General features: G+C 32.6%; 1 protein-coding gene across 11 annotated transcripts; it reads right to left on the reverse strand.

Moving 5' to 3' along the window:
* Nucleotides 1-2,953: 2,953 nt before the first annotated feature.
* LOC149550205 (longifolene synthase-like) lies at nucleotides 2,954-24,436 on the reverse strand. 11 transcript variants are annotated; one of them, XR_016354181.1, is made up of 7 exons: nucleotides 24,238-24,436; nucleotides 23,971-24,152; nucleotides 23,683-23,798; nucleotides 23,444-23,542; nucleotides 14,944-15,015; nucleotides 14,807-14,863; nucleotides 2,954-3,203 (listed from the first exon to the last, which is right to left on the reverse strand). XR_016354181.1 is itself a non-coding variant. In XM_089793306.1 (6 exons), the coding sequence occupies exons 1-5, from the start codon at nucleotides 24,337-24,339 to the stop codon at nucleotides 14,811-14,813; spliced, it is 552 nt and encodes a 183-aa protein (XP_089649432.1). In that variant the 5' UTR covers nucleotides 24,340-24,436; the 3' UTR covers nucleotides 2,954-3,203; nucleotides 14,807-14,810. The 11 variants fall into 11 exon arrangements, 7 of the variants coding, with proteins under 7 accessions (XP_089649432.1, XP_089649435.1, XP_089649436.1 ...); XR_016354182.1 differs by lacking the exon at nucleotides 2,954-3,203 and adding an exon at nucleotides 9,394-9,782; XM_089793306.1 differs by lacking the exon at nucleotides 14,944-15,015.
* Between the last annotated feature and the right edge of the window lie 1,219 nt (nucleotides 24,437-25,655).

The raw sequence follows: 25,655 nt of genomic DNA on the forward strand, positions 1-25,655 counted from the left end.
TTAATCATAATTAGATCAGATTTTTAAAATGAGGTTTGACTATTGAAATTAGTGACGATTTTGCAAATTTGATTCTCACTTGTTTATATTCCAAAAAAAAATATGATTTTTTAAAATGAAAATCTTAGAAAACTTAAACATATAACTTTGTCTTTGTTTCACATTTGATGACATCTAGGTTCCATGTTCTGAAGATAGATTGTAAGAACCATGTCATTAATAAACTAAAATCACAAAAGAGAACCAATCACAACAATGTGGAAAAATCAAACTAATTAACTATTAACAAATTGTATAACCATATGATAAATACAAAAGATGTTGATTCCACTTTTATGTATGTTCAGAAATTTCTATTGTTACATTAATAATGATGATGACTAATCACTAATCAGATTTCATGATTTAACAAGTAACATTAAACATATTGTTAATCCAACATACAACAATTATAGTAAGTACACATAATTTATAGTTCGTTACATTAGTTCAGCTTTACATAATCAATTACATATATCTAAACATCTCAATGATGAACAATACAATTAGATTGAGATAACATTTCCTATTGTGTTCTTCAGTGTTTCCTCTCCCACCTACTACTTGAGACGAGAGTGTGGCTCACGTGCTTTAACCTCGCCAACAACAAAGTGAAGTACTCCCCTAGAATTCTTTCTGACATGAAGAATTTCCTGACCGTGGCATGAGAAGCCTAGCTTCTCGAAGAAGATGGATCGAATAGATTCCGTGCAACTGTGAAACACATTACATTGCAACCATGTGCCTAGTAGCCTATTCAAGGAATGTAGCAGGGAAATAAAATAAAATTAAACTACACATCTATATATATGTAGTAAAACCAAATAAGCATAACCATGTACATATATGTAATATCTGGAAAACAAATGGCTTGTCCAAGACTTTAAAAAATTAAAAAAAGATTTATCTATAGAAGAAACAAGAACAACATGTATCCATTCTCAAGAACTGGAAGATAGAGAAACAAAGTATGATCTATCCCATAAATGCTACATTATACCCAACCATGAAGGAAAAATACACATTCATAAGCTAATTTACCACAAGAGATATAAACTAAGGTTGTTTTAAATAAAAAATTAAGATTGCATATGGACATTCACAGTACTGCAGAAGAATACTCTTACAACTAAAACACATAAAATGTACCAGTTCTGTCCCTAAGGTTCAACCAACACTTAATTGCTGCAAACATGCTCATCTAAGCACTCAGAAAAATATCTATCCACATAAGATTCTCAACCATCTCACTTGAATTTTTCATCATGAATAAATGTATAAGTAACTCAAGCACATGTTTGACAGAACTAACAAAATATATCTTTCTAATGCAAATATTAAGACTGACCTCCTTATCATGAATTTACAGGATGTATGAATAAAATATAAATCAATGAACAAGGCAATCAAAGTAACCGTCATCCTTATGTCAGTAATAAAGAAAATGAACTCCATATGGTAACACTTATCAGGTAACTCTACATAAGGCCTAGGAATCGAAATAAATTCAAGCAACAAGCAATTATATCAAAGAAATTATCAAGCGTGTGTTGATGTGGAATTTAACTATGCTTAAAATCTATTACCAACTTCACTGTAGTTAAGTCTTAAATAGTCATGAAAGCTTATATAGATTTTTCAACAATTGAAATGAACAATCCTATTTATTAATAGCTCAGGCAAAATGAGAAAAACAATCATGTATATCAACAGCTCTAACAAAATGAGAAAAACAGTCATGTATATCAGCAGTTTAGGTTTTAAGGCAAAATGACGAAAACAATCATGTTTATCAGCAAGCTAAGGTCTCTCTAAATTTCATTATTGAATGTATCTCAAGTTCAATAGATCAACATTTTCCATTTTTCTTCACAATTTATTTGACCCTGGCAGATTTTAAGCATTCTAGGCAATTGGAACAACTAAGATGTAACTACACAGTTATACAACTTCAATGCCCAATCAAAGTTCTAACCTTCTAGAGATTTCGAGTCTTAATTTTTTAAGGTTAATAAACAATCACAGACTGAACTAGGCATGGGTTATCAGAAAAAAATGACAACCATCTCTATTTTGTGGCATGTTCCAATGAAAAGAGAGTTGGGTTACTGGGTACAACTCATAGGCATTAAGTCTTTTCCATCTTAGTGGCTGGGGTAGAAAACAGATGCACAACTTACAAGACTCAAATTTAGAGCTTATATTCCATTCAACAAGGGTTCGAATTCAAGATTTATATGCTAACAGACGAATTAAATTTAAAAGCTACATTAAACAACAAGATTTCTTTGTTTATGAGATTACATTTGTAAGATGTTTTGGCATTCACATGGATTTGATGAGACCGTACACAATATCAAACAACACCACTCCTTGCCGTTATTAACCCTATTTAACTAAGCTCATCTTAGCAGAAACAAGCAATGAAGGGTTTTGTTCAGAAAAACCTAAATTAAAGGTGGTTGATGACGTTAAAGGTGATTGATGACGCCAAGAAGGCCTCTCTGCTGCTACCGTCATTTTTCTCCCAATCCAGGCCCTTTTCCAGTCTGCCTTCCTCCAATTAGCTATCTGTTGTACGCTTTTGTATGCCCCTTCCTTTTGCATAAAAAAATGTGTTTTTATTTGGGGTTCTCGGCATTGAAAAGACATCATTGTTTATTTTACAAAATAAGTTTTGTCATTTTTGAATTCTTTTACAAAATCCATGGTTTTTATAAACACACAAGTGTAAATTTTTTTTAACATTTAATACTTCTAAGTGCATATCCCAAACAAACTAGAACTTTTTCATTTATAGATGTGTCAAATTCAAAACATCAAGCTAATCCGTTAGTTTTTTTTTTTAAATAATAAAACAATGCTTCTAAGTTTTATTCTCAAAACCAAAATAGATTTTTATTCAAGTATCATATTCAAACAACAAATTTAGCATTGAGAATTTAATATAATAAAACAATTTAAATCATGATCTTCTATATTTCACTTAAAGTTCAAGATCAACTTAATAAATGTAATGGAAAAAACATAACAACAACATGAAATCTACATGATGTGTGTATGGTAGCATGACATCCAACACATCTCCTTCCAAGAGGCTAACCCTCTTTACCACAACCACACTCTCGTCATGATGATCCCTACATCCACTCAGACACTCACAACTAAAAACAAGTTAGTATCCATCATAATCAATGTACCCCAACTTAATTACATTATCATTAAGAAGTAAAACTTTAATTAAATCACATATTAAAGCATCACATTTAAAATTACATCAAATGACATCATCATCATCATAATGTAATCTCATGAATTTCCAAAAATAACTCATTCATTTATCATAAATTAAGATTGAATCCAATTGACCAAGTCATCATTTGCCACATAAGCAAGAAAAAAAATAACTCTAGGGTGAGACGTGACATCCTTCCCCACTAGGAAATGGCATTGTCCCAATGTCATGCACAACAAAATTTAATATACCCATACCAAAATTGTTATCCAATTTGAAATAAAACAACTATACAAAAAGATGGGGAAAAGATTTCTTTAAATCCTCTGCATCTTCCCAATTAGCACTGTCCACACCAAATTGGTCACATTGGACCTTATACTAGATAAGATCCCTGTCTCATACCTTGAGGGTACACTACTCAATGATTTGAGTGGGTTGAATTGCCATCACCCTTGGATCTTGTACCTACAAAGCATGCCAATCAAGCACATGAGATGTCTTAGAATGATAGGGTTTAAGCAAAGATGCATGGAAGACATTATGAATGTGAGCTAAAGTAAGTGGTAGAGCAAGCCGACAAGAAACTAGGTTGATAACTTCTAAGACCTCAAATGCCCAACAAATCTCAGAGCGAGCTTTGAACTCCTACCAAACAAGATTGAACTCTTTTGCGGCCTAACCCTTAGAAACACTTTTTCCCTAGTTTGGAACTGGCGAAAAGGCATTTCTTATCCGCATAACTCTTCTGTTGATCTGCTGCCTCCTTTAGCTAACTATAGATTAAGGTCACATTTTCTTCCATTTCTCTTAGCATCTTAGGACCCACAATAACACTATCTTCAACCCTATCCCAACTGATAGGAGTTGCACATCTATGTCCATAGATAGCCTCAAATGGAGCCATATCCAAGGAAGAATGATAGGATTTATTATAGGAAAACTCTACCAATGGAAGATACTCCTCCCATTTGTACTACTAATCCATGTTGTACATGCGTAACAAATCTTCTAGCACCTGAGTCACCCGCTCTATCTAACCATTAGTCTTAGGGTGTTATTTTGTACTAAAATTCAAACATGTACCCAAAGTGGTGTACAAGGTTGTCCAAAACCTTGACGTCATTCAAGTGTCCCTGTAAAAAATAATGGACTCTCGAATACCATGTAGTTGAAAAATCTCCTAAACAAACTTTCTTGCTAACTCTAGAAATCCATTCTTCAGATTGCCAAGAATGAAATGGGAAACTTTGGTTAACTTGTTGACTATGACCAAGATGACATCATGCTTACATCGAGTCATGGGTAAACCCTACACAAAATCCATGATGATAACCTACCATTTATACTATGAAATCTCATGGGGATATAGAAGACTTTCCAAATGGGCATGCTCAGCCTTGACACACTAGCATTCCAAACACTAGGCTACATATTCTATCATGTCCCGCTTGAGTCCTAGCAAGAAGTATAAAGGCCTCAAATCAGCCATCATTTTTTTACCCCTAGATGCCCTAAAAATGGAGTGTTATGCATCTCCTCAAGTACAAATTTCCACAACCTTTCACGATTGGGAACATAAATCATGTTTTGGTATTTAAGCAGACCATCCTCATCAAAAGAATAATCGTCAAACTATGAGTTAGAGGCATTGGTATCTAATACTAACTTCACCCATTCATAATGGGCATCTCTAGGAAGGTACTGAAGGATATACTCTCTTATACAGGTTCGAGATGTAGAGATAGCAGCAATATGTCTCCTATAGCTAAGTGCATCTACTACTCTGTTCTCTCTTCCTTTGATATACTTGATGCCAAAATCATATTCACTAAGGAACTCAAGCCACCATCTCTGTCGGGCATTCAAATTTGGTTGAGTAAAAATGTACCTCAACCCCATATGATTAGTCTTGAGCTCAAATAGCTTCCCCAATAAGTAATGTTGCCACATCTACAAGGCATGTACTATTGCAGCCAACTCTAAATCATGAGGAGCATAATTTACTTCATTTGATTTGAGTTTCCTAGATTCGTAGGCAATACCCATATCATCCTACATCAAAACACCCCTAAGTCTATCTCTAGAAGCATCTGTGGTGACAACAAAATGTCCATTTGGGTCTAGTATAATCAATATAGGAGTTGTAGTGAGCTTTTCCTTAAGTAACTGGAAGGCTTTCTCACATGCTTCAATCCACACAAACCTTTTACCCTTGCATTGAAGAGATGTAATTGGTGCTACTATGCAGGAAAATCCCTTAATGAATTTCCTATAGTAACAAGCAAGACCCATGAAGCTCCTAACTTTGGTTACATTCTGTGGGGTTGGCCATTCAAGGAAGGCTTTAATCTTTGTGTAGTCCACTTTGATGCCTTTTTCTAACAAAATTTGCCCCAAGTAATGGATCTTCATCTAATAAAAGGAGCACTCAGAGAGTTTTCCATAAAGTTTCCTGTCTCTCAGAAGCTACAACACTATGCACAGATGTTCTTCGTGCTCTTCCATATTCTCGGAGTATATTAGTATATCATCTATAAATATCTCCACAAATTTATCAAGGCAATCTCTAAAAATACTATTCAGCAGGTTCATGAAAGCAGTTGGGGTGTTTTTTAGTCCAAAAGGTAAGACTACAAACTCATAATGGCCATATCTTGTTTTGAATGTTATCTTAGATATGTCTTCATCCTAAATCCAAAGTTGGTGTTATCCAGATCACAAATCAATCTTAGAGAACACAGTTTCTCCCTTCATTTGATCAAAAAATTCATCAATCCTTGGGAGAGGATACTGATTCTTTATGGTCACCTTATTCAGTATGTAGTAATCAATGCACAATTTTAAGGTACGAACCTTCTTCTTGAAAAAGATTATAGGAGCTCCCCATGGTGACACACTAGGCCAAATGAAACCTTTATCTAAGAGTTCATGTAGCTGAGTATCCAACTCATACATTTCTATAGAATTCATATGGTAGGCAACCTTTGATTGAGGTTTTGCTCCTGGCACAAGATCTATGGAAAAATCAAACTCCCTCTTAGGGGGTAGTTTGGGAAAATCATCTGGAAACACATCTTTGAACTCTTGTAGAATAGGGTGATCTTCTAATTGAGGTCGAGTCTCTTCCAGATTCTTAACATGGACAACATATAACTGACATCCTTTCTTCTTAGCTTTCTTGAACTGCATTGCTGAAATTTTCCTCAATTCCAATGGTCATTTGACACCCTTTAGTGTCACTAAATATCCTATGTCATCAAGACATTTAATCAACTTATCCTGACAATCTACCAAAGCCTTATGTTCACTTATCTAGTTGACACCTAGGATGACATCATATGATCGCAAAGGTGCCACATACAAGTTAACCTCTATTTAGGGAGTTTGAACTCACTACAAAACAAGCATTTCTCTACCTTGCGTTCAGCCCTATTACCATACTCTATAGTCCAAGGTTCGGCCATAAAACTAGCCCTATTAGGTATCTCAGCTACTATCTTAGGATCTTCAAAATATTCAGTAGGACCAATATTTATAAGGATAGAAACAAGGTGACCAAAAAGTGTACTAGTCATCTATATAGGAGTGGCCTAATAATCTGCCTGTTGATGATCAACTGCAGCATGAATATGGTGTTGTGGAAGAAAGTCCCTCTTATCAGCTCATTGTGAGCATTTAGCAGCATAATGGTTACCACCACATATAAAATAGCCTATACTAAGTGTTCTTTTATCCTCATTTCCATTCTAATATCTTTGGTTGTTTCTATTCCTTCCACCTCCATTTCTAAGATTTTGGTTGTTGTTGTTCCAGTTTTCCTTATTCCTATCAAAAGTCTCTTGTCCTTTACCTTTCATGTTTTTGATTTGTTGCTTCTTTCCATTCCCTTTTTGCCTATCATCCTAATAACCCTTGTTATCCTGATATGACCTATTATCTTGGAACTTCCTCTTATAGTTTTGGTTGGAAGTTTTATATGATGAGGCATCCTTCAACCTTTATTCCTGCTTAAGGGCCTTACATAGTACAAAGTCCATAATTTCTGGCTCTTTCATCTCAACCTCACTATAGATCTTTGGTCGCAAGCTCATTACAAACTTTCAAGTTCTAAATAGCTCAGCATGCTAATATTGAGGAACATACTTTACCAAATGACAAAATTGTTCATGATACTATGCAACATTCATGTTCCCCTGCACAAGTTTGTAGAGATATGTTGTCTTCTTGTCATAGTACAATTGAGGTAACCATAATTAACATAAGGCCTATGAATCAAAATAAATTCAAAAAACAAGCAATTATATCAAAGAAATTATCAAGATTGTGTTGGTATCTAATTTAACTATGCTTAAAGTCTATTACCAACTCCACTATAGTTAAGTCTTAAACACTCATGAAAGCTTATATAGATTTTTCAGCAATTGAAATGAACAATCCTTTTTATTAGCAGCTCAAGCAAATGAGAAAAACAATAATGTATATCAGAAACTCTAGCAAAATAAGAATAATAGTCATGTATATCAGCAATTTAAGTTTTACAGCAAAATGAGGAAAACAATCATGTTTATCAGCAAGCTAAGGTATGTCTCAATTTCATTATTGAATGTACCTCAAGTTCAATAGATTAGCATTTTCCATTTTTCTTCCAAATTTATTTGAGCCTGGCAGATTTAAAGCATTCTGGGGAATTAGAACAACTAAGATGTAACTACAGAGTTATACAACTTCAATGCCCAATCAAAGTTCTAACCTTCTAGAGATATTGTGTCTTAATTTCTGAAGGTTACTAAACAATCACAGACTGAACTAGGCATGGGTTATAGGAAAAAATGACAACCATCTCTATTTTGTGGCATGTTCCAATGAAAAGAGAGTTGGGTTACTAGGTACAACTCATAGGCATTGATTTTTTGTTATCTCAGTGGCTAGGGTAGAAAATAGATACACAACTTACAAGATTTGAATTGAGAGCTTATATTCCATTCAACAAGAGTTTGAATTCAAGATGTACATGCTAACAGAAGAATTAAATTTAAAAGCTACATTAAACAACAAGATTGCTTTGTTTATTAGATTACAGCTATAAGATGTTTTGGCATTCACATGGATTCGATGAGATCGTACACAATATGAAACAACACCATTCTTTATTGTTATTAACCCTATTTAGCTTAGCTCGTCTTAGCAGAAACAAGCAATGAAGGGTTTTGTTCAGAAAAAACCTGAATTAAATGTTGTTGATGATGCCAAGAAGGCCTCCTCTCTGTTGCTACTTCCATTCTATGAATCTAGGCCCTTTCCCTCCAATTTTCTATCTGCTGTATGCTTTTGTTCGTCCAAAACCCTTTTTAAACAACTGCCATAGTGAAATAACTAACCTAGAACTTTCTATGTCCCTTCCTTTTGCATAAAAAAATGTGTTTTTATTTGGGGTTCTTGACATTGAATAGAAATTATTGTTTATTTTACCAAATAAGTTTTGTCATTTTGAATTTTTTACAAAATCCATGTTTTTTATCAACACACACACGTGTAAATTTTTTTTAACATTTAATACTTCTAAGTGCATATCCCAAACAAACTAGAACTTTTTCATATATAGATATATCAAATTCAAAACATCAAGCTAATCCGTTAGAGTTTTTTTTTAATATAATAAAACAATGATTCTAATTTTTATTCTCAAAACCAAAATAGACTTTTATTTAGGTATCATATTCAAACAACAAATTTAGTGTTGAGAATTTAGTATAATAAAAGAATTTAAATCATGATCCCTATATTTTACTTAAACTTTGAGATCAACTTAGTAAATGTAATGAAAAAAGCATAACAACAGCATAAAATCTACATGATGTGTGTGTGGCAGCATGGCATCTAACGCATCCCCTTCCGAGAGGCTAACCCTCTCTACCTCAACCACACTCTTGTTGTGACAATCCTTGCATCCACTCAGACACTCACAAGCAAAAACAAGTCAATATCTATCACAATCAATGTACCACAACTTAATTGCATTATCATTAAGAAGTAAAACTTTAACTAAATCACATATTTAAGCATGACATTTAAAATTACATCAAATGACATCATCATCATCATAATGTAATCTCATGAATTTTCAAAAGTAACTCATTCATTTATCTTAAATTAAGATTGAATCTAGTTGACCAAGTCATAATTTTCCACATAAGCAAGAAAAGAAATCACTCTAGAGTGAGACATGACATCTTTCCCCACTGGGAAAAGGCATCGTCCCAATGTCATGCACAACAAAATTTAATATACCCATACCAAAACTGTTATCCAATTTGAAATAAAACAGCTATACAAAAAGATGGGGAAAAGATTTGTGTAAATCCTTTGCATCTTCCCAAGTGGCACTATCCAAGCCAAATTGGTCCCATTAGACCTTATACTAGATAACATCCTTATCTTGTACCTTGAGGGTACACTGCTCAATAATTCAAGTGGGCTGAATTGCCATCATGTTTGGATCCTATAACTGCAAAGCACACTAGTCAAGAACATAAGATATCTCAGAATGATAGGGTTTAAGCAAAGATACATGGAACACATTATGAATATGGGCTAAAGCAAGTGGTAGAGCAAGCTGATCAGCAACTATTTTTATAACTTCTAAGACCTTGAATAGCCAAAAAATCTCAAAGCAAGCTTTGAACTCTTGCCGAATGAGATTGAACTCTTTTGTGGCCTAACCCTTAAAAACACTTTATCCCTAGTCTGGAACTTGTAGAAAGTGTGTTTTTTATCCACATAACTCTTTTGTTGATCTGGCATTGCCTCCTTCGACCTACTATAGATTAAGGTCACCTATTCTTCCATTTCTCTTAGCATCTCAGGACCCACAATAACTTTTTCTTCAACCCTATCCCAACTGGTAGGAGTCCAACATCTCTGTTTGTAGAGAGCCTCAAATGGAACCATACTCAAAGAAGAATAATGGGTGTTATTATAGGTAAAATTGACCAATGGAAGTTACTCCTCCCATTTGTACTACTAATCCATGCAGTACATGCGTAAAAAATCTTTTGTGAGGCCTCACCCCAACTCGTCATAGCATGGATGTTTTAATTACATTTTGATATTCGAGACCTTGATATTTTGACAGATTTAGATGGATAGTGGATATGCTTTACCTATGGATTTTGATACTTTAGTAGTGTTTTACATTGTTGTATGCACAAAGAACCTATTATTGTGTAGGAAATGTTCGAACATATTTGGATGTAGCATTATGACATGATATTATTAGATTTTGATGCAATGCAAAATGTTAATTTTCTTTTAAAGATTTTCAGTGTATGGATGAATATTAATTTGGTTATGATGCTTATGACATGCATATTTTGATATCTTAACATTTCGAGTGGAATAATTGAAAGATTAGGAAAGGATATTTAATTTGAATTATGTTAATATGGATATTATTATTTTATGCACTTATGTTGTAGATTCTTATTTGACTCCTTGGACCACTAATACTCGAGTTTGATGTGCAGGAAGAGGAACCATGGAATTTAATGGGGAAACAAGGTATAGGCACATGTTTAATTGACTCTGCCAAGGTGAATCTTTATGAGATTCATAAACCTCGTTGTGATGTGTTTACTTTGTAAATGTGAGATGTATGTGTGTGGTATGTATTTCTTGTGTAGATTGAGAAAGTGTCATGTGTAATGTATAGTGTATTTTGTGTGTGTCACTTGACACTTGTACTCGTTATGTGAAATGACATTTTTTTTTATGATGGATCATGAGACCACCTTATTCTGAGTTAAATGCCCTAATTGAGGAATCTGATTATTGCCCTAAAATTATTAAAGAGAACAAAGTTATCACCATGGGAAAATTTGAAAATTGTTTTACCTAGCATTGCGAGAGCCATTAAGTAACTCTAGGGTAAATTTGTGACAAAAATAAACCCTACCCATGTCAATACTATAAGTTAGGAGGCTAATAATGACCTCTAGGGTGTCTAGTAGACCTAGGAGAGCCCATAAAAATGGCATTCTTTATTGAATCCAAAAATGAGAAGGATATATAGAGGCATGGCTAAATTGGAAACTCACTTGACCACTCTCTATCTTTAGAGACAACTAGGGTTTGGAGGAAGAGGAAGGAGCTCTACTACAACCATTCATTGCCTTTGCTTGGAGGGAGGTTGGTACCCATGATCCATAAATTTTCTTCATTTTGCATTTAGAATAGATATGGTGTTCTTCATTTCATGATGATATTTTGGTGTATTGTAGTTGTGTCTATGGGAAAGATTTTGTTGGTGTGTTACATGTGAGAAGTTATGTGTGAATCTTTCCTGATCTTGCTTTGTTTTCATGTTATGTGTTTTGTGAAATGGGTGTGAAGCATCACTCGCCCTTGGGAGGGAAGAGAAGCTTGGGTGAAGGGGTTAGTTGGGCTCACACATGTAGTTGAGGAACACTCCCATGTGTGGAGATGATTGTATATGTTTAATGGAATGTGTTTCATCTTGCTTACTTGCATTTTGGGAGGTACAAGGAGGTGTATGGAAGGGAAGATATTGTATGCCTTGAAAGGGCATGTGCAGATTGAGAAGATATGTATATTGTGAATTCAAGTTTTGTAAATCCTCCTCATGGTGAGAGCCCACCTTCACCCTATACTTGATTCATTTGATGAATCTTTGTGCAAGCCTTGGAATGGGATCTGTTGTAATTGTATTGTGTGAAGTCTTGTTATATGGTAGTGAATATGCATGGCATGTGTATATATAGTATACAACCATTTATGCCTTGTTTTGCCAAGCTCAGTGGGTGGCCTCCTTGAGGCCTAGGTTGGGAGATGAGCCTCCATGGTTCCCATTTTGTCTCTCTTGTACAGGTATTCATTTGAAGAGCTTGGAAGCTTGATGTTATGAAGTTTATTCCTTGTATAGGAGGAGACTCATTATTATTGTATTGAAAATGGAGAGATAAACTCCACTTGTTATGTGAGGAAATTTGTATTATAAGAGTGTAGTGTATGTTTCAATTCATATGTTATATGAAGCAATTTGTATGGTGAGAGTGAAGTGATTGTCTCCAATTCATATGTTATGTGAAGCAATATGTATTGTAAGAATGTAGTGATTGTTTCCAAATCATATGTCCATAGAAAGAGAGAGTTTTGAATAATATATATTCAAATGGTCCTTCCATTGTGTGTAACTTGATATGGCCATCCCACCACCCTTTGTTCATGCTTGATATTGTGATGAAAGTAAATTTGAAAGGAACATATAGGAGAGATTTTGTTGTTTTGATGTTGTCTGATTTATACTTAAATATTGGAATGTGTTGAAGGAAAGAATTTTGTGTCATGATATGCCATTAAGAATGAATTGAACAATTGTCACCTTGATATCTTTATCTCCTCTATTGCATGAGAATAATTTAGTTGCTTGTTTTTAGTATTGAAATTGAATTAGTTGTAAGATATGCAATTTGTAGTAAGGGATTGTAGATAGCTTAAATTTATGGACTTGGATGACATTGAAGTATTTGAATATTTGTTGGAATGAAATTTTAGTACAAAATTTCTAGAGTTCCATTCTGAAATTTGATTTTATTAGCAATACGATAGTTTGCTTCATGTTAAATTGTTTATTAGAATAGAAAATGTTAATGCATAGAGCAATAATAGACCATCTCCAATTCAATCTTAACAACTAAAGATAATGCATGAAAGGAGCTAAAAAAATTAGCTAGGTTAAATGAGATTTGTAGATGCATATTTGCATTTTGGAAAATGTATGGACAACAACAAAAAAAAAGCCTCCCAAATTACAGACATTAAAATATTTTTAAAAAATCAGTACATGATACATTATTTCTCCAAATCCAATTAAAAAATCATAAAGTCACATTAAGAAGCAACAAAGAAAAAATAATAATAATTATTATTATTATTTAAGTACCCTTTCCTTAAGAGGCGACTAGGGCATTTATTGGTTGACAGTCCTATAGTTTTTTAAAAATATATACAATTAAATCTAGGATGGGATGGGTCACATCCTCACCCACCCCTCTGTTGAATTGCAAAAAAGGGGCATGATTTGTTTTAAACATTCCTAAGTCCTAGTAAGGACTCCTCCTACTAGCCGCCTTAAACAAGAAATTTCCATTAATGTGGTGGGGGGGCTGTCTTGTCAACCATACTCCCTCCCTTCTTATACCATAATGCCTTTGAAAAAATGTGGGCAGCAAGAAAAAGGTTGACAACCATGTCAGAGGGTAAGTGGGAGATTTAAAAAAAGAAAAGAATTGATAAGACACCTTTCATCATTTTATTGATATGTCCTTTTTTCCAAGCATAAAAGAAAGCAATGATTACATAAATTCTCCTCCCAGTCAAATGTTTTCTATAGTTTGGTTTCTTTAGAATATTTGAATTGAAGCCATTGTTCTAACTTATGAGCCTCTCAAAAAAATTTGACAGTTTGACTTCTTTACAAAAATTGGATTTAAGCTCTTGTTTATGCTTAGAGAACCTTTCATACAGTTTTGGTAGACTGTCTTCTTTAAAAAAATTGGATTTAATCTCTTGTTTCAACTTGGATATACTTTCACCCAATTTCGGTTATTTGTCTTCTTTAGAATATTTAAATTTAAGCTCTTGTTCCAAGTTGAAGGCGATTCCAAACAGTTTTGGTAGTTTTTTTTCTTTAAAACTGTTGGATTTAAGCTATTGTTGGAGCTTGTGGATCCTTCTAGATAGTTTTGATGGTTGTTCTTCTTTAGAAAATTTGAATTTAAGAAATTGTTTCAATTTGGAAAGACTCCCAAACTATTCTGGTAGTTTGTCTTCTTTCAAACATTTAGATTTACAATTTGAATAGCCTTCTATAAAATTTAAGTAGTTTCTATTTTTTTTTAATAGAAAATTTAGATTTAAGACCTTGTTCCAGCTAGGAAAACTTTCCAAATAGCTTTGATAATTTATACATATTGCTAAAATTATATTTAGGCAAACGTACAAAACTATCTCTGTTGCCACAAAGTTTTAGAAATCTCGCTTCTTTGGGGCATTTGGAGTTGCAAGTCTATGAGAAGCTCACGAGTCTACATCTAAATCAAAAATTTGGGGACACATGGATGCAGTGTAATACAGAGCCTCTCAGGTGATTTTGAATATTTGAACTCACAAATTGCTGTGCATTAATCCCCAGTTGTCACATCCCCAAAATATTTCTGGATCCATCTTTACGAATTTGGATCAAAATCTAAACAAAACTGGATTTATAACTACCCCTGGTTTCATTAACCATTTGAAGTGATCTTGAACAAAATTAAACTCTTCATGGTGTGTTAGTTATATCATCCACTATAGTAATATCATCCACAAAGATTGATTTAGTTATTTAACACAAATATTAACAAACAAAAAGACGGGTTTTGTATTGTACAGGACATGCCTCTCCAACAAACAATAAATGTTATAGTATGATGCAAATGCCGAAACGAACAAAAACCAGGATCAAAACCTTACCTCTCTAGCTGCAGACGAAAAAATGATACAAAACCCCACGTCGTTTGAGCTTCACCTCTGAATCAAATGCAATAAAAACCCATTAAAAATGGCCCTGCAAATTTCATAACAAATGAAAACCACGATCAAACCCGTACCTCTCCGGCTGCAGACGAAAAAGCTGTGGACAAGAAAAAAATACAAAACCCTATGTCATTTGAGCTTCACCTCTGCATCAAATGCGAAAAAAACCCATTAAAAATGGCCCTGCAAATACTAGCACGAACAAAAACCATGATCAAAACCCTACCTCTCTGGCTGCAAACGAAAAAGATGCAGACAAAAATACAATACTACGTCTTTCTCGACAAAGCAGTTTGAGGCTTCACGGACGCGGACCCAGAATTTGGTATTTTTTAGCACATAAAAACGTGGGATTGGAATAGGTATTCCAATTCCACCCCTTTGGGTGGAATTGCAATACCCTTTTTTTTGGTCCAAAGTGGCATACGTATTCCACTCGTATGCCTCTTTTGTATTCCTACCTGGCACACCCAAACGGGGAATTCGACGATTTTTGGAATAGACAAATGCCTATTCCACTCCAATTCCGCTTGCCAAACGGGCCCTAATAGAAAAGGAATACACGTGCAGCAAGGAGGTAAGAATAGGAATTTAGAATGTTTAATGTTTGCTGAAGTTATGGGAAATTATGCTAGGTTAGTAGTTAAGGTATATTTAGGTTCTAGTTATTTGGAGTATGTTTTTTTAGAATAGTTTGGTAACAATTATTTTTTGGCAATAGTTATTTATTAGTTTTTTGTAGATGATAGTATATTTTTATAGTTTTAAATATAGTTTTTAAAAATAATTAATAAGGAGTTGCATTGGTAGTATGGTTATAAAATGATATGGTATATTATAGTTTATGTTAAGTATATTTAGATTTTGGATTTGCATATATAGGTTTAGTTTATTGGATTTATTTAGAACATGGATTAAGTAAAAATTTTAAAAGGGGAGTATAATTATTTTAAATTTTAAGGTATTTAGTAATAGTGAATTTGAAAAATTGAAGAGAGTATAATAATGAATGTAATATTAAAGGCAGTATAAATTTGGATGGACATATTATCTTATAACCAATTGCACATTAGTAACAACTTAATTTTAGATAACTCAAATGTTAATGAATAGTATCAAAAATAATAATACTAATAAAGATAATAATAATAATAATAATAACAATATATTCAAGTAAGAAAATTTATAGAACTTAAAATGAACAAGCAACAACCATGTAGGAATCTGAATGTTATACCTTGTTCTGTGTCTATGCCTACTCAAGAGGACCATTTTACATCTTTGTGTCACCATGCCCTAGCATTATAGGATTGGAAATTGAATTTTGAGTATGTGATTTCAAAATTCCAAATCGAGGAAGTGAAGGATTAATATCCAAATTAGCTTGTTCTAATTTGTTAGACAACCTAGTATTCTACCATAGGAAACTTGAATTTAGATGTGAGTAAAATGATCATTGTTGCATCAACTAATTTTAACACACACACCCCCTAGAACAAGTATAGGTTATGTTTCATACCTTCAAATTTCTATATATATAAAGAAAAATTAGTTGTGTTTTTGCCTTGTAGAATTATGGGCATGACATCTTCTAGCACCTAATTCACCCACTCTATCTGATCATCAGTCTCAGGGTGGTATGATGTACTAAAATTCAAACATGTACCCAAAGTGTCATTCAAGGTTTTCCAAAACCTTGAAGTCATTTAGGTGTCCCTATAAGACATAACGGTCTTTGGAATACCATGTAGTCAAAAAATCTCCTGAAAAAACTTTCTTGCTAACTCTGGAGATCTGTCCTTTAGATTGCCAAGAATGAAATGGGAAACTCTGGTTAACTTGTTGACTACAAGCAAGATGACATCATGCTAGTGTCGAGTCATGGGTATACCTTGCACAACATCCATGCTGATAACTTGCCATTTATATTGCAGAATCTTGTAGGGATGTAGAAGACCTACTGGATGGGCATGTTCAACCTTGATACACTAGCATTCCAAACACTAGGCTACATATTCTGTCACGTCTCGCTTGATTCCTGGCCAAAAGTATGAAGGCCTCAAATCAGCCATCATTTTGTTTAAACTTGGATGACCTAAAAATGGAGTGTTATGCATCTCCTCAAGTACAAATTTCCACAACCCTTCATGGTTGGGAACATAAATCCTATTATGGTATTTAAGAAGACCATCCTCATTAAAAGAATAATCATCAAACTGTGAGTCAGAGGCATTGGTATCTAATACTGACTTCACCAATTCATAATGGGTATCTCCAGGAAGGTACTGAAGGATATACTCTCTCATATAGGTTCGAGATGTAGAGATAGTAGTAATATGTCTCCTATAGCTAAGTGCATATACTACTCTATTCTCTTTTCTTTTGATATACTCAATGCCAAAATCATATTCACTAAGGAACTCGAGCCACCATCTCTATGAGGCATTCAAATTTGGTTGAGTGAAAATGTACCTCACCCTCATATGATTAGTCTTGAGCTCAAATGACTTTCCCAATAAATAATGCCACCGCATTTGCAAGGCATATACTATTGTAGCCAATTCTAAATCATGAGAAGCATAATTTACTTCATGTGATTTGAGTTCCTAGATTCATAGGCAACAACCTTGTTGTCCTACATGAAAACACCCCTAAGTCCATCTCTGAAAGCATCTATGGTGACAACAAAATGTCCATTTGGGTTTGGTATAATCAATATAGGAGTTGTAGTGAGATTTTCCTTAAGTAACTGGAAGGCTTTCTCACATGCTTCTGTCCACACAAACCTTCTATCCTTGCATTGAAGAGATATAATTGGTGCTACTATGTCGGAAAATCCCTCAACAAAGTTCCTGTAATAACTAGCAAGACCCATGAAGCTCCTAACTTCGCTTACATTCTATGGGGTTGGCCATTCAAGGATGGCTTTGATCTTTGCGAGGTCACTGCAATGCCTTTTTCTAACAAAATATGCCCCAAATAAGGAGCACTTAGAGAGTTTTCCATAAAGTTTCCTAAGATTCTCTCTCAGATGCTGCAATACTATGCACAAATCCTTCTCAGTTTGGGGACTTGTTATGGCCTTAGGGTGCTTCCTGGGAATTATCCTTGGAAAATGAATGAGAAGGTTAATGATTCTACTCATCATGATGATGCTCAGGCTTAGCTGTTAAATGTAATTCTCTGAACCACTCCTTCACAAGGTGTATTGTTTGCCACATCCACTTTTGATGTAGTTCTTATTTTTGAAAGGTTTCAAATTGTAAGACTTATTGGATTTTATTTGCAGATAACTAGAAATATCTATAGTTGTCATTGGACTCTTGAAGAACTACTAAGGATAGGGGATTGGAAATGTGTGATTGCTAATGGATTATCATGATGATAGGATATAGTAGCATATTCAAGATGACTTGAAAGATAAAGCAAGAGAATTTGTTCTCTATTTCTTCCAAGAAAGCAAGTGAAAGAGCTTTCTGGATTGGTTATTTTTAAATCTTCTTTTAAGATCTAAGAAACATAAAATTTTCTATGAAAATCCTTGGTAAATTCATTTGTACCGTAAATTAGAGTTTGTATTTGGATTATCTATGATGCATAATATAGAGTGAAACAAGTGAACAATGGAATTTATTGCTACTTTCAACAAGTTGTTGCATCTTAAAGATAAAACATTTCTGGCCAACTAAATTTGTTTTGTAGCTCAATTCCCTTTTCATGTAAAGTCTTTTTTTGTCTTATTAAAGAGATTCTCTAATACTATGTTGCATTTTGCAGACATACAGAGTGAATTTCATAGTGTTTTCAACTTTAAGAGGGCCACACTTTGTCAGACTATGCTCAATGGCTTCTAGTCAAAGCAGAGTTATTATTGGCTACTAGCTTTAGATAGGTTTCAGTGTTCTCACCTCCATTTTCCTATAATCCTTGTTATGAATCGATGTTCTTATCATCATTTACTACTATGTGTCAGTTCAATATATTTTTTCTTCCTAAGTGTAACAATATTTATTATCTGGGTTGTGCCAATTGGTACAAGTGCCTCATGATGAAGTCATGTTTATGTTTTGAGATAATAATCCTAGATCGCTAGATGTAACTACAATAACAGATGTAATATATTGCAACTTTCTCACATTGGAAATATTTTCCTATTCATGCAATTTTAAATATCTTATATTGTTTCAATCTTCTAGTTGTGGTTTGACATACAATAGAAAAATACATTTTTGTAGACTACAAATTTTCAAAGTAGGCCAAGCTAAAAATATATATGTATGTTTCCTTACAATGCTTTCTTCTTTCTCAATCAACAGAGGATGAGAAACAGTTATTCAACCCATGTGTTAACCCTATGGAACTTTAATCGATTTTCATTTTCTAATTATTTACTTTCGAGCATTTTATTTCTGATCTTTACTACTTGTGATTGGAGCTTTAATTTAAAATATTTTTTATATTGTTAATAAGTTCCTCACTATTTTTAGGTTCTACTTATTTAATTTCCATTGTTTAAGTTTTTAACTTTCTTACTTTTTAATGTTACTTGAAGGACATCAAATTGTTTTACAATGTAATTTCTTATCTTGTCTTGATAGAATAGATATGAACAAGATAATGCATGGTTTTATTTCAAATTGACTTCGACAAAATATATATTAGTCAATCTATCTTCAATCAAAAAAATCACAATAAAACCACACCATAGATCATCTAGAATACAACTAGCAATCAAGCCCACACCATAAATCCTCTAGAATACAACTAGCAATTAGAGCCTTCAACATGTAATGAGATAGTAAAAAGATAGACTAAACTCTTCCTTCTCCTATGTTATAGAAATATGCCTGCTATCATTTCCTCCTTCCACACTTCCCTCCCCCCTAAACCACCAATGGTAGGGACTAGAGTTGCTCACACAACACTTCATAGATAGTAGAAACTCCACCCTTTTATATTTGTATGGGATCAATAAGGAATTTTACTATCCTTTCCTTATTCCCTTTGTCATGATATGAAAATCCGTCTCCATATACATAGAAACATTGCAACCTTCTGTTCAAGTTGAAGCTTATCTTTTCCCAATAAAAAATGTATTATCTTCATTGAGAAATTCCCATGTAACCTCTTTAAGTAGTTGGTCAATCATATAATTGATGTGTTATATTGCCTCTTCCTCTGAAAATTTAGGATGATCCATCATATAACATGAAATCACAGAGGTTGTCTGTCCATTGAGCTTATCATCCTTCATTAACAAGAAAACATATGTTAATATATTAATATTCAAATTTTGTGTGTGTGTGTGTGTGTGTGTGTGTGTGTGTGTGTGAGTGAGTGAGTGAGTGAGAGAGAGAGAGAGAGAGAGCTCGTAATCATGAGCATCATCAATTAGGCGTGTCAACAACCATATCAGCTCATAAAATCTAGATTGATTATTAAATGTATTCTCAATAGTCTTGTCTCTTATATTATCAGCTACGAATAGGAAAGGATGCAACAACAACTGTCCAATTGCTGCAATTGTTGCTGCAATCTTTATGTACTCATTGTAAGTAGGACTGTGTCCTCCCTCATTCCAATGTTTTTGTTGTAGGCTAGCTTCTATATAATCTTTCCACTAAAGAAAAACATATTTGTATTATTAATTCTATTTAATAATCATTTATTGAGTTAAATCTCTAAAAATAATCAAAATTTGATTATCTCTTTTTTCAAAAAAATCTACTATATTGATTTCATATCGTTAATCAAGCTTCATTTCACTTTTTATAAAAGAAAAAAATGTCTATGTATAATAATAAATATATTAAATACAAATTATAAATAAATAAATAAAAACAATTCTTGATATTGTGATATTGTGTGTTTTTCCTAAAAGGTGTTAACACTTCAAATGGAGAATTCATATAACTTTTCATTCATGACATATTATAATTTTTGTGAGCAATTATAGTGAATGCAAGAAGCCATTATAATGAAATGATGTAAAATTCGCTTGAAATAAAGCTAATTCATATAATACAAAAAAATTCTAGGCAAAACTCATCTTTTCAAATCAATATGAAATAAAAATAATTTAAAATTTATATTTATTTTTATAATATAAGATACTCATATTATATAAAATAAAAAGGTATTTGTTAAGTAAAGTAATATTTTGGAAAAGTATACATATTGTTTTTGTAATAAAGGACATCATGTCATATCCTTGCTTTTGAGTAGCCTCACTTGCCATCTCATTAACTGTTTCAAAAACAAACTCTACAATCTTCTTAAAATTAGTTGGAATATTTTGTATAATAGAAACATCCCAACCTTGAATGATAGCCTTAGTAACAAGTTCAGCTTGTTGTAATGTTAAGTGATCATCAAGGAGATCATTTGTTAAAGAAAGAAGTGTTGTTGATTTGGCAAAAGTGATTCTACTTCTGCAAAACTCCACTTTGTCTATAGTACTAAGTCCTAGCAAATAATATTCAACATTATCGAATTGATATCAACTTAGTAATTCCCAACTCTATCCACCAACTATGATAAAAATAAATTAAATAATAATTTTTAAACAAATAATTGAAAAAATCACTCAATCTTTTTAAAACTAGTAGAAATTTTTTCTGAAAATACTTTTTGTCACATAATTCTTTCAAGCATGTACGTAATGTATGAAATATGTCCACCTTTAGTGCATACTTTTACTTGCAATATGATATATTATAAAGGAAATGAATACAACTAAAGACACCTAAAGTGTAAATGGCCTGGTGGAGTTGTCACGAATCTGCTTAAGACCAAGAATATATACAGAATCCTAGATTGTAATACTAATATTATTGATCATGTCAATGTTGTTTGGTACTCTTCTTGTGATGCTGATGTTTGGAAAAAATACTTTGATATCTTGTGGAAGAATTCTATTGAGCCTAAAATTAGATGCTTCAGATGGTTAGTCATGTTGGACAAGCTTCCTATTAAGAGAGATTTATCTAATTCTGATTTTTGTAATTTATGCAGAGTTCTTGAAACTGATAGACATATTCTTTTAGATTGTACTTTTTCTAAAGAAATATGGAGAATGTTTGGCATTGTTTATCCTATTGATGTTAATATTCTTGATATTATCACTGGTCATATTAATGGTCTTCCTAAAGATGCCAATTTATTTTGGAATATATTGTCATCTAACATTCTCTGGCAGATCTGGAAATGCTAGAACAAGGAAAGATACCAAGGTAAGCCAAGGGACCTTAATGAATTTTTTCGAAAGCTCACTTATTTTAAAATTTCTTTGCAGGTGCAAGCTACTATGCTAATCGAGCGAGACAAGATGAGACAGTTCCTTCATGATGGGCATGCTACTTTTAAGCATGGATACCAATGGCGTAGAACCTTGGATGATCTACAAGCTTTTGAGCAAGCTTGCATTGGGCTAAATAGAGAAATCTGTAAGAAAGTGAATGCTAGAAAGGATGATTTATTCAGGCTAATGCAGATTCAAGAACGTAAAAGCATCGTTTGGATGGAGGGTCCCTTAGGTTGGACTGCCTGGGTGGTCAATTACTATGATGTTCTTAGTTAGCTAGTCTTTCTCCTCTTTTTGTTATGTTGTACAGCTAAATCTGTTCTTCCTTAGTGAGGCTTGGCCTCCTTGTTGATTTTTGTGGTGGTACTTTGGTTGCTCTTTTTGTTCTGAAACTCTTATATCTAATAGAAAAACTATAAGAATTGATTTTTATTTTTTTTACTATATATGTATCAAGCAAATTGTACATGGATGATAAATTTTGGTGGAATTCATCCAAAATGTAATCATAAATTAATTACAATTTAATTTATTATTGACCAATCATTTAAGTTTCACATAAATAATTTTTTTAACTTCTTAGAAGCATTTTCTTTATTTTAGTACTATTCAATTTGTATGTTTTCAAATATAATTATTTCATTTTTTTATTGTCATAATTACCTAGAGACTATTTTCATTTCCATCTTGTATATACACTATAATACGTTGAAATCTAATTTTGCCAATTCAAAAATTTTCATATCCTTTAACCTAAAAAAAACAAAAATAGAATTCATCAATTAACTTCCATTTTTTTAAAAAATTATTCAAAAGTTAAAATAAAATCTTTAAAAATAATAAAAATTTAAATCAATTAATAATTCATATGCCAAAAATAATCTCTAATAATAATATTTTACAATTTTTACCTCAAATTATCTAATTCATATATTTCGATGAAATTTCGTGCCTCCCATCTAGAAAAGGTACGAATCCAGTCGAACAAGAGTGCATATTCCACCTATAGAATAGATATATAAAAGTATAACTAATATAAAAAAAATTCTATCCACTAAACTCTGTTTTAGAAATTTTTTGTGATTATAATAAATTGTTTAAACCAAAAAAATCATTCAAATGTACTACCTCTTTTAGAAACCCTTCCTTGCATCTATGATCACATTCGTGTAATAATTTCTTAAGGTATATAGAGCTAAATAGTTTAGCCTCTTACATAACTTTTTCTCCTGGAAAGGCTACACTTGAAGCTCTTAAGAGATTGAGCATACCTCTCATCACACATTCATCCCTAATGATGTTCAGATTATCATGACTCCCTTCAGAGAAGAAAAACTGCCCAGTTTTGTTCTTGAAGTTCTCCAACACATCTGCGGACAGAACACATAAGCCAATGGTTAAATGTCTATAACTATCAAAGCAAGAAACATACTACGTTAATAAAGTTAAATGAATAATCTCAAAGATGGGGAAAAATATCGAAGAAAACAAATATTCAGCAATTTGGTACCTGCAGAAACAGGATAACGATGAAGCCTGAGAAGCCTGAGTCCTAAAGCTGTAGCATTCAAATCCTTCATAACACTTCCGGATCCTAATCCCATCCCCACATTTCCATTCCAAAATCTGTATTCATTATAAACTAAACCTTTTGTAACCTTTCTCTAATCATCTAAATCTATTGCAAGACTGTGTTAAGATATCTATCATTAACAATTATGTCATATGTAGAATTTCCATCATAGTATATATATATTCTGTTAGCGAACTAAATTCAAGAAAATCAAATTTAACAGACCGGTAAACGTAATCAAGAGCCTCTTTTATCTCAGCCTTAAAATATCGATCATTTGCAAGGCACTGCAATGCATCAACCAGCTCAAGACGCTCGATGAGATCCCCATCTCCATTCTGCATTTCTTTTAATAAGATTTTGATTTGTTTCACAAGTGTTTCAGCACGCTCCCGATATTCAGGTTCCTGAAAAATATATACAATCAGCATGGAAGAAAAATAGCAGAAGGTTTTTGTTTTCAATTGAAATACAATATAAGAAGCTATTTACTCCGTATGGTGTTTCTAAAGATTGCACAAAATCATCGTCCCAGAGATTGTGTGATCTATCAAGAATAGAAGAAGAACCATTTTCTCCATTCATATTTGTCATTGGCGAAGCAGCCTAAAAAACATTGACAGAATGGGAAAGAACACTTGGCACCTTTAGTACCGCCTTTCCTATTAAGGTTAATGCCCGTGCTCAACATTACAAGTTCACTGCTCTTTATACTATTTATGTTCTTTACTGTTCAATGAAGTGCGAATCTGCAATACGACAAATAAGCATATATTATATTTTTGTTGCTAAATATTTTAAAATCAGAAATGCATTTTGAATTAGTGCGAATCCGCAATACGACAAATAAGCATATATTATATTTTTGTTGCTACATATTTTAAAATTAGAAATGCATTTTGACTTCAATTCAACTCCACTTCAATCTTTGTCACTGATTTGACTAATAACGTGAATCTTCCAAACTCCACAAGAAATTTTACTCAGGATTACGAAAGTCTTCAACTAATGTTTCATTTACAACTACTACAACGCGGTAGCCAATATGATATGGGGAGGGTAACACATCCTATTCAAACTTGGGAAAAAAAATCAAAGTTTGGATAGACTAAGTGGATTTTTACTATCCAACACTTTAAATTTTGGAATCAAGCTTAGTCTATAATGTTTAATAGGTTCATCCAAATTATTGTTAATTAAGAAAATAATAGATTTTAGCTATAGCAATATTTGAATATTACTAAATTACTATAGGTAAAAATATATTTTATTTGACTACAATAAATGATATATAATATTAATAAATCATTATTAGTTAAATGCTTAATATTATAAATATATTTATTAAGACATTGAATACATCTAAAGTATTGTACATAAAGATTATATATATATATATATATATATATATATATATATATATATATATATATATATATATATATATATATATATATATAATTAATCATAATTTGTAATAGCAATCATGAGGCATGCAACACATTAAATTATTATGATTAAGATTATAATTAAAATTAGCGGTTAAGATAAGAACTAACATTAGCCTTATAGTTTGGTTTTGGCAGATTATTTTAGTTAGAGTTAGAGTTTAAGATTATAATAAAGGTTAGGGTTATTTTTATTATCATAGTTAATGTGAATATTGGGACTTATGTTTAGGGGTTAAGAATAGGATTAGATTTGTACTTAGGATTGGCAATATAGTTATAGTTAGGGTTTATTAATGATTAGGGCTAGTAAAGATTAGTAGTTTAAGGTGTGGTTGTCTAATAATTTTGGTACATGTTATGATTTACATGTAGGGACTTTAAATTTTTAGATTTATGGTAAGTGTTATCAATTGAAATTATTACTAGTTATTAGAATTAGCTTATAACTTGAATTTTGAA

The sequence above is a fragment of the Cupressus sempervirens genome, chromosome 7 (assembly GCF_028749045.1).
Source record: "Cupressus sempervirens isolate cs-2001-9-10 chromosome 7, ASM2874904v1, whole genome shotgun sequence".
Lineage (NCBI taxonomy): Eukaryota > Viridiplantae > Streptophyta > Pinopsida > Cupressales > Cupressaceae > Cupressus > Cupressus sempervirens.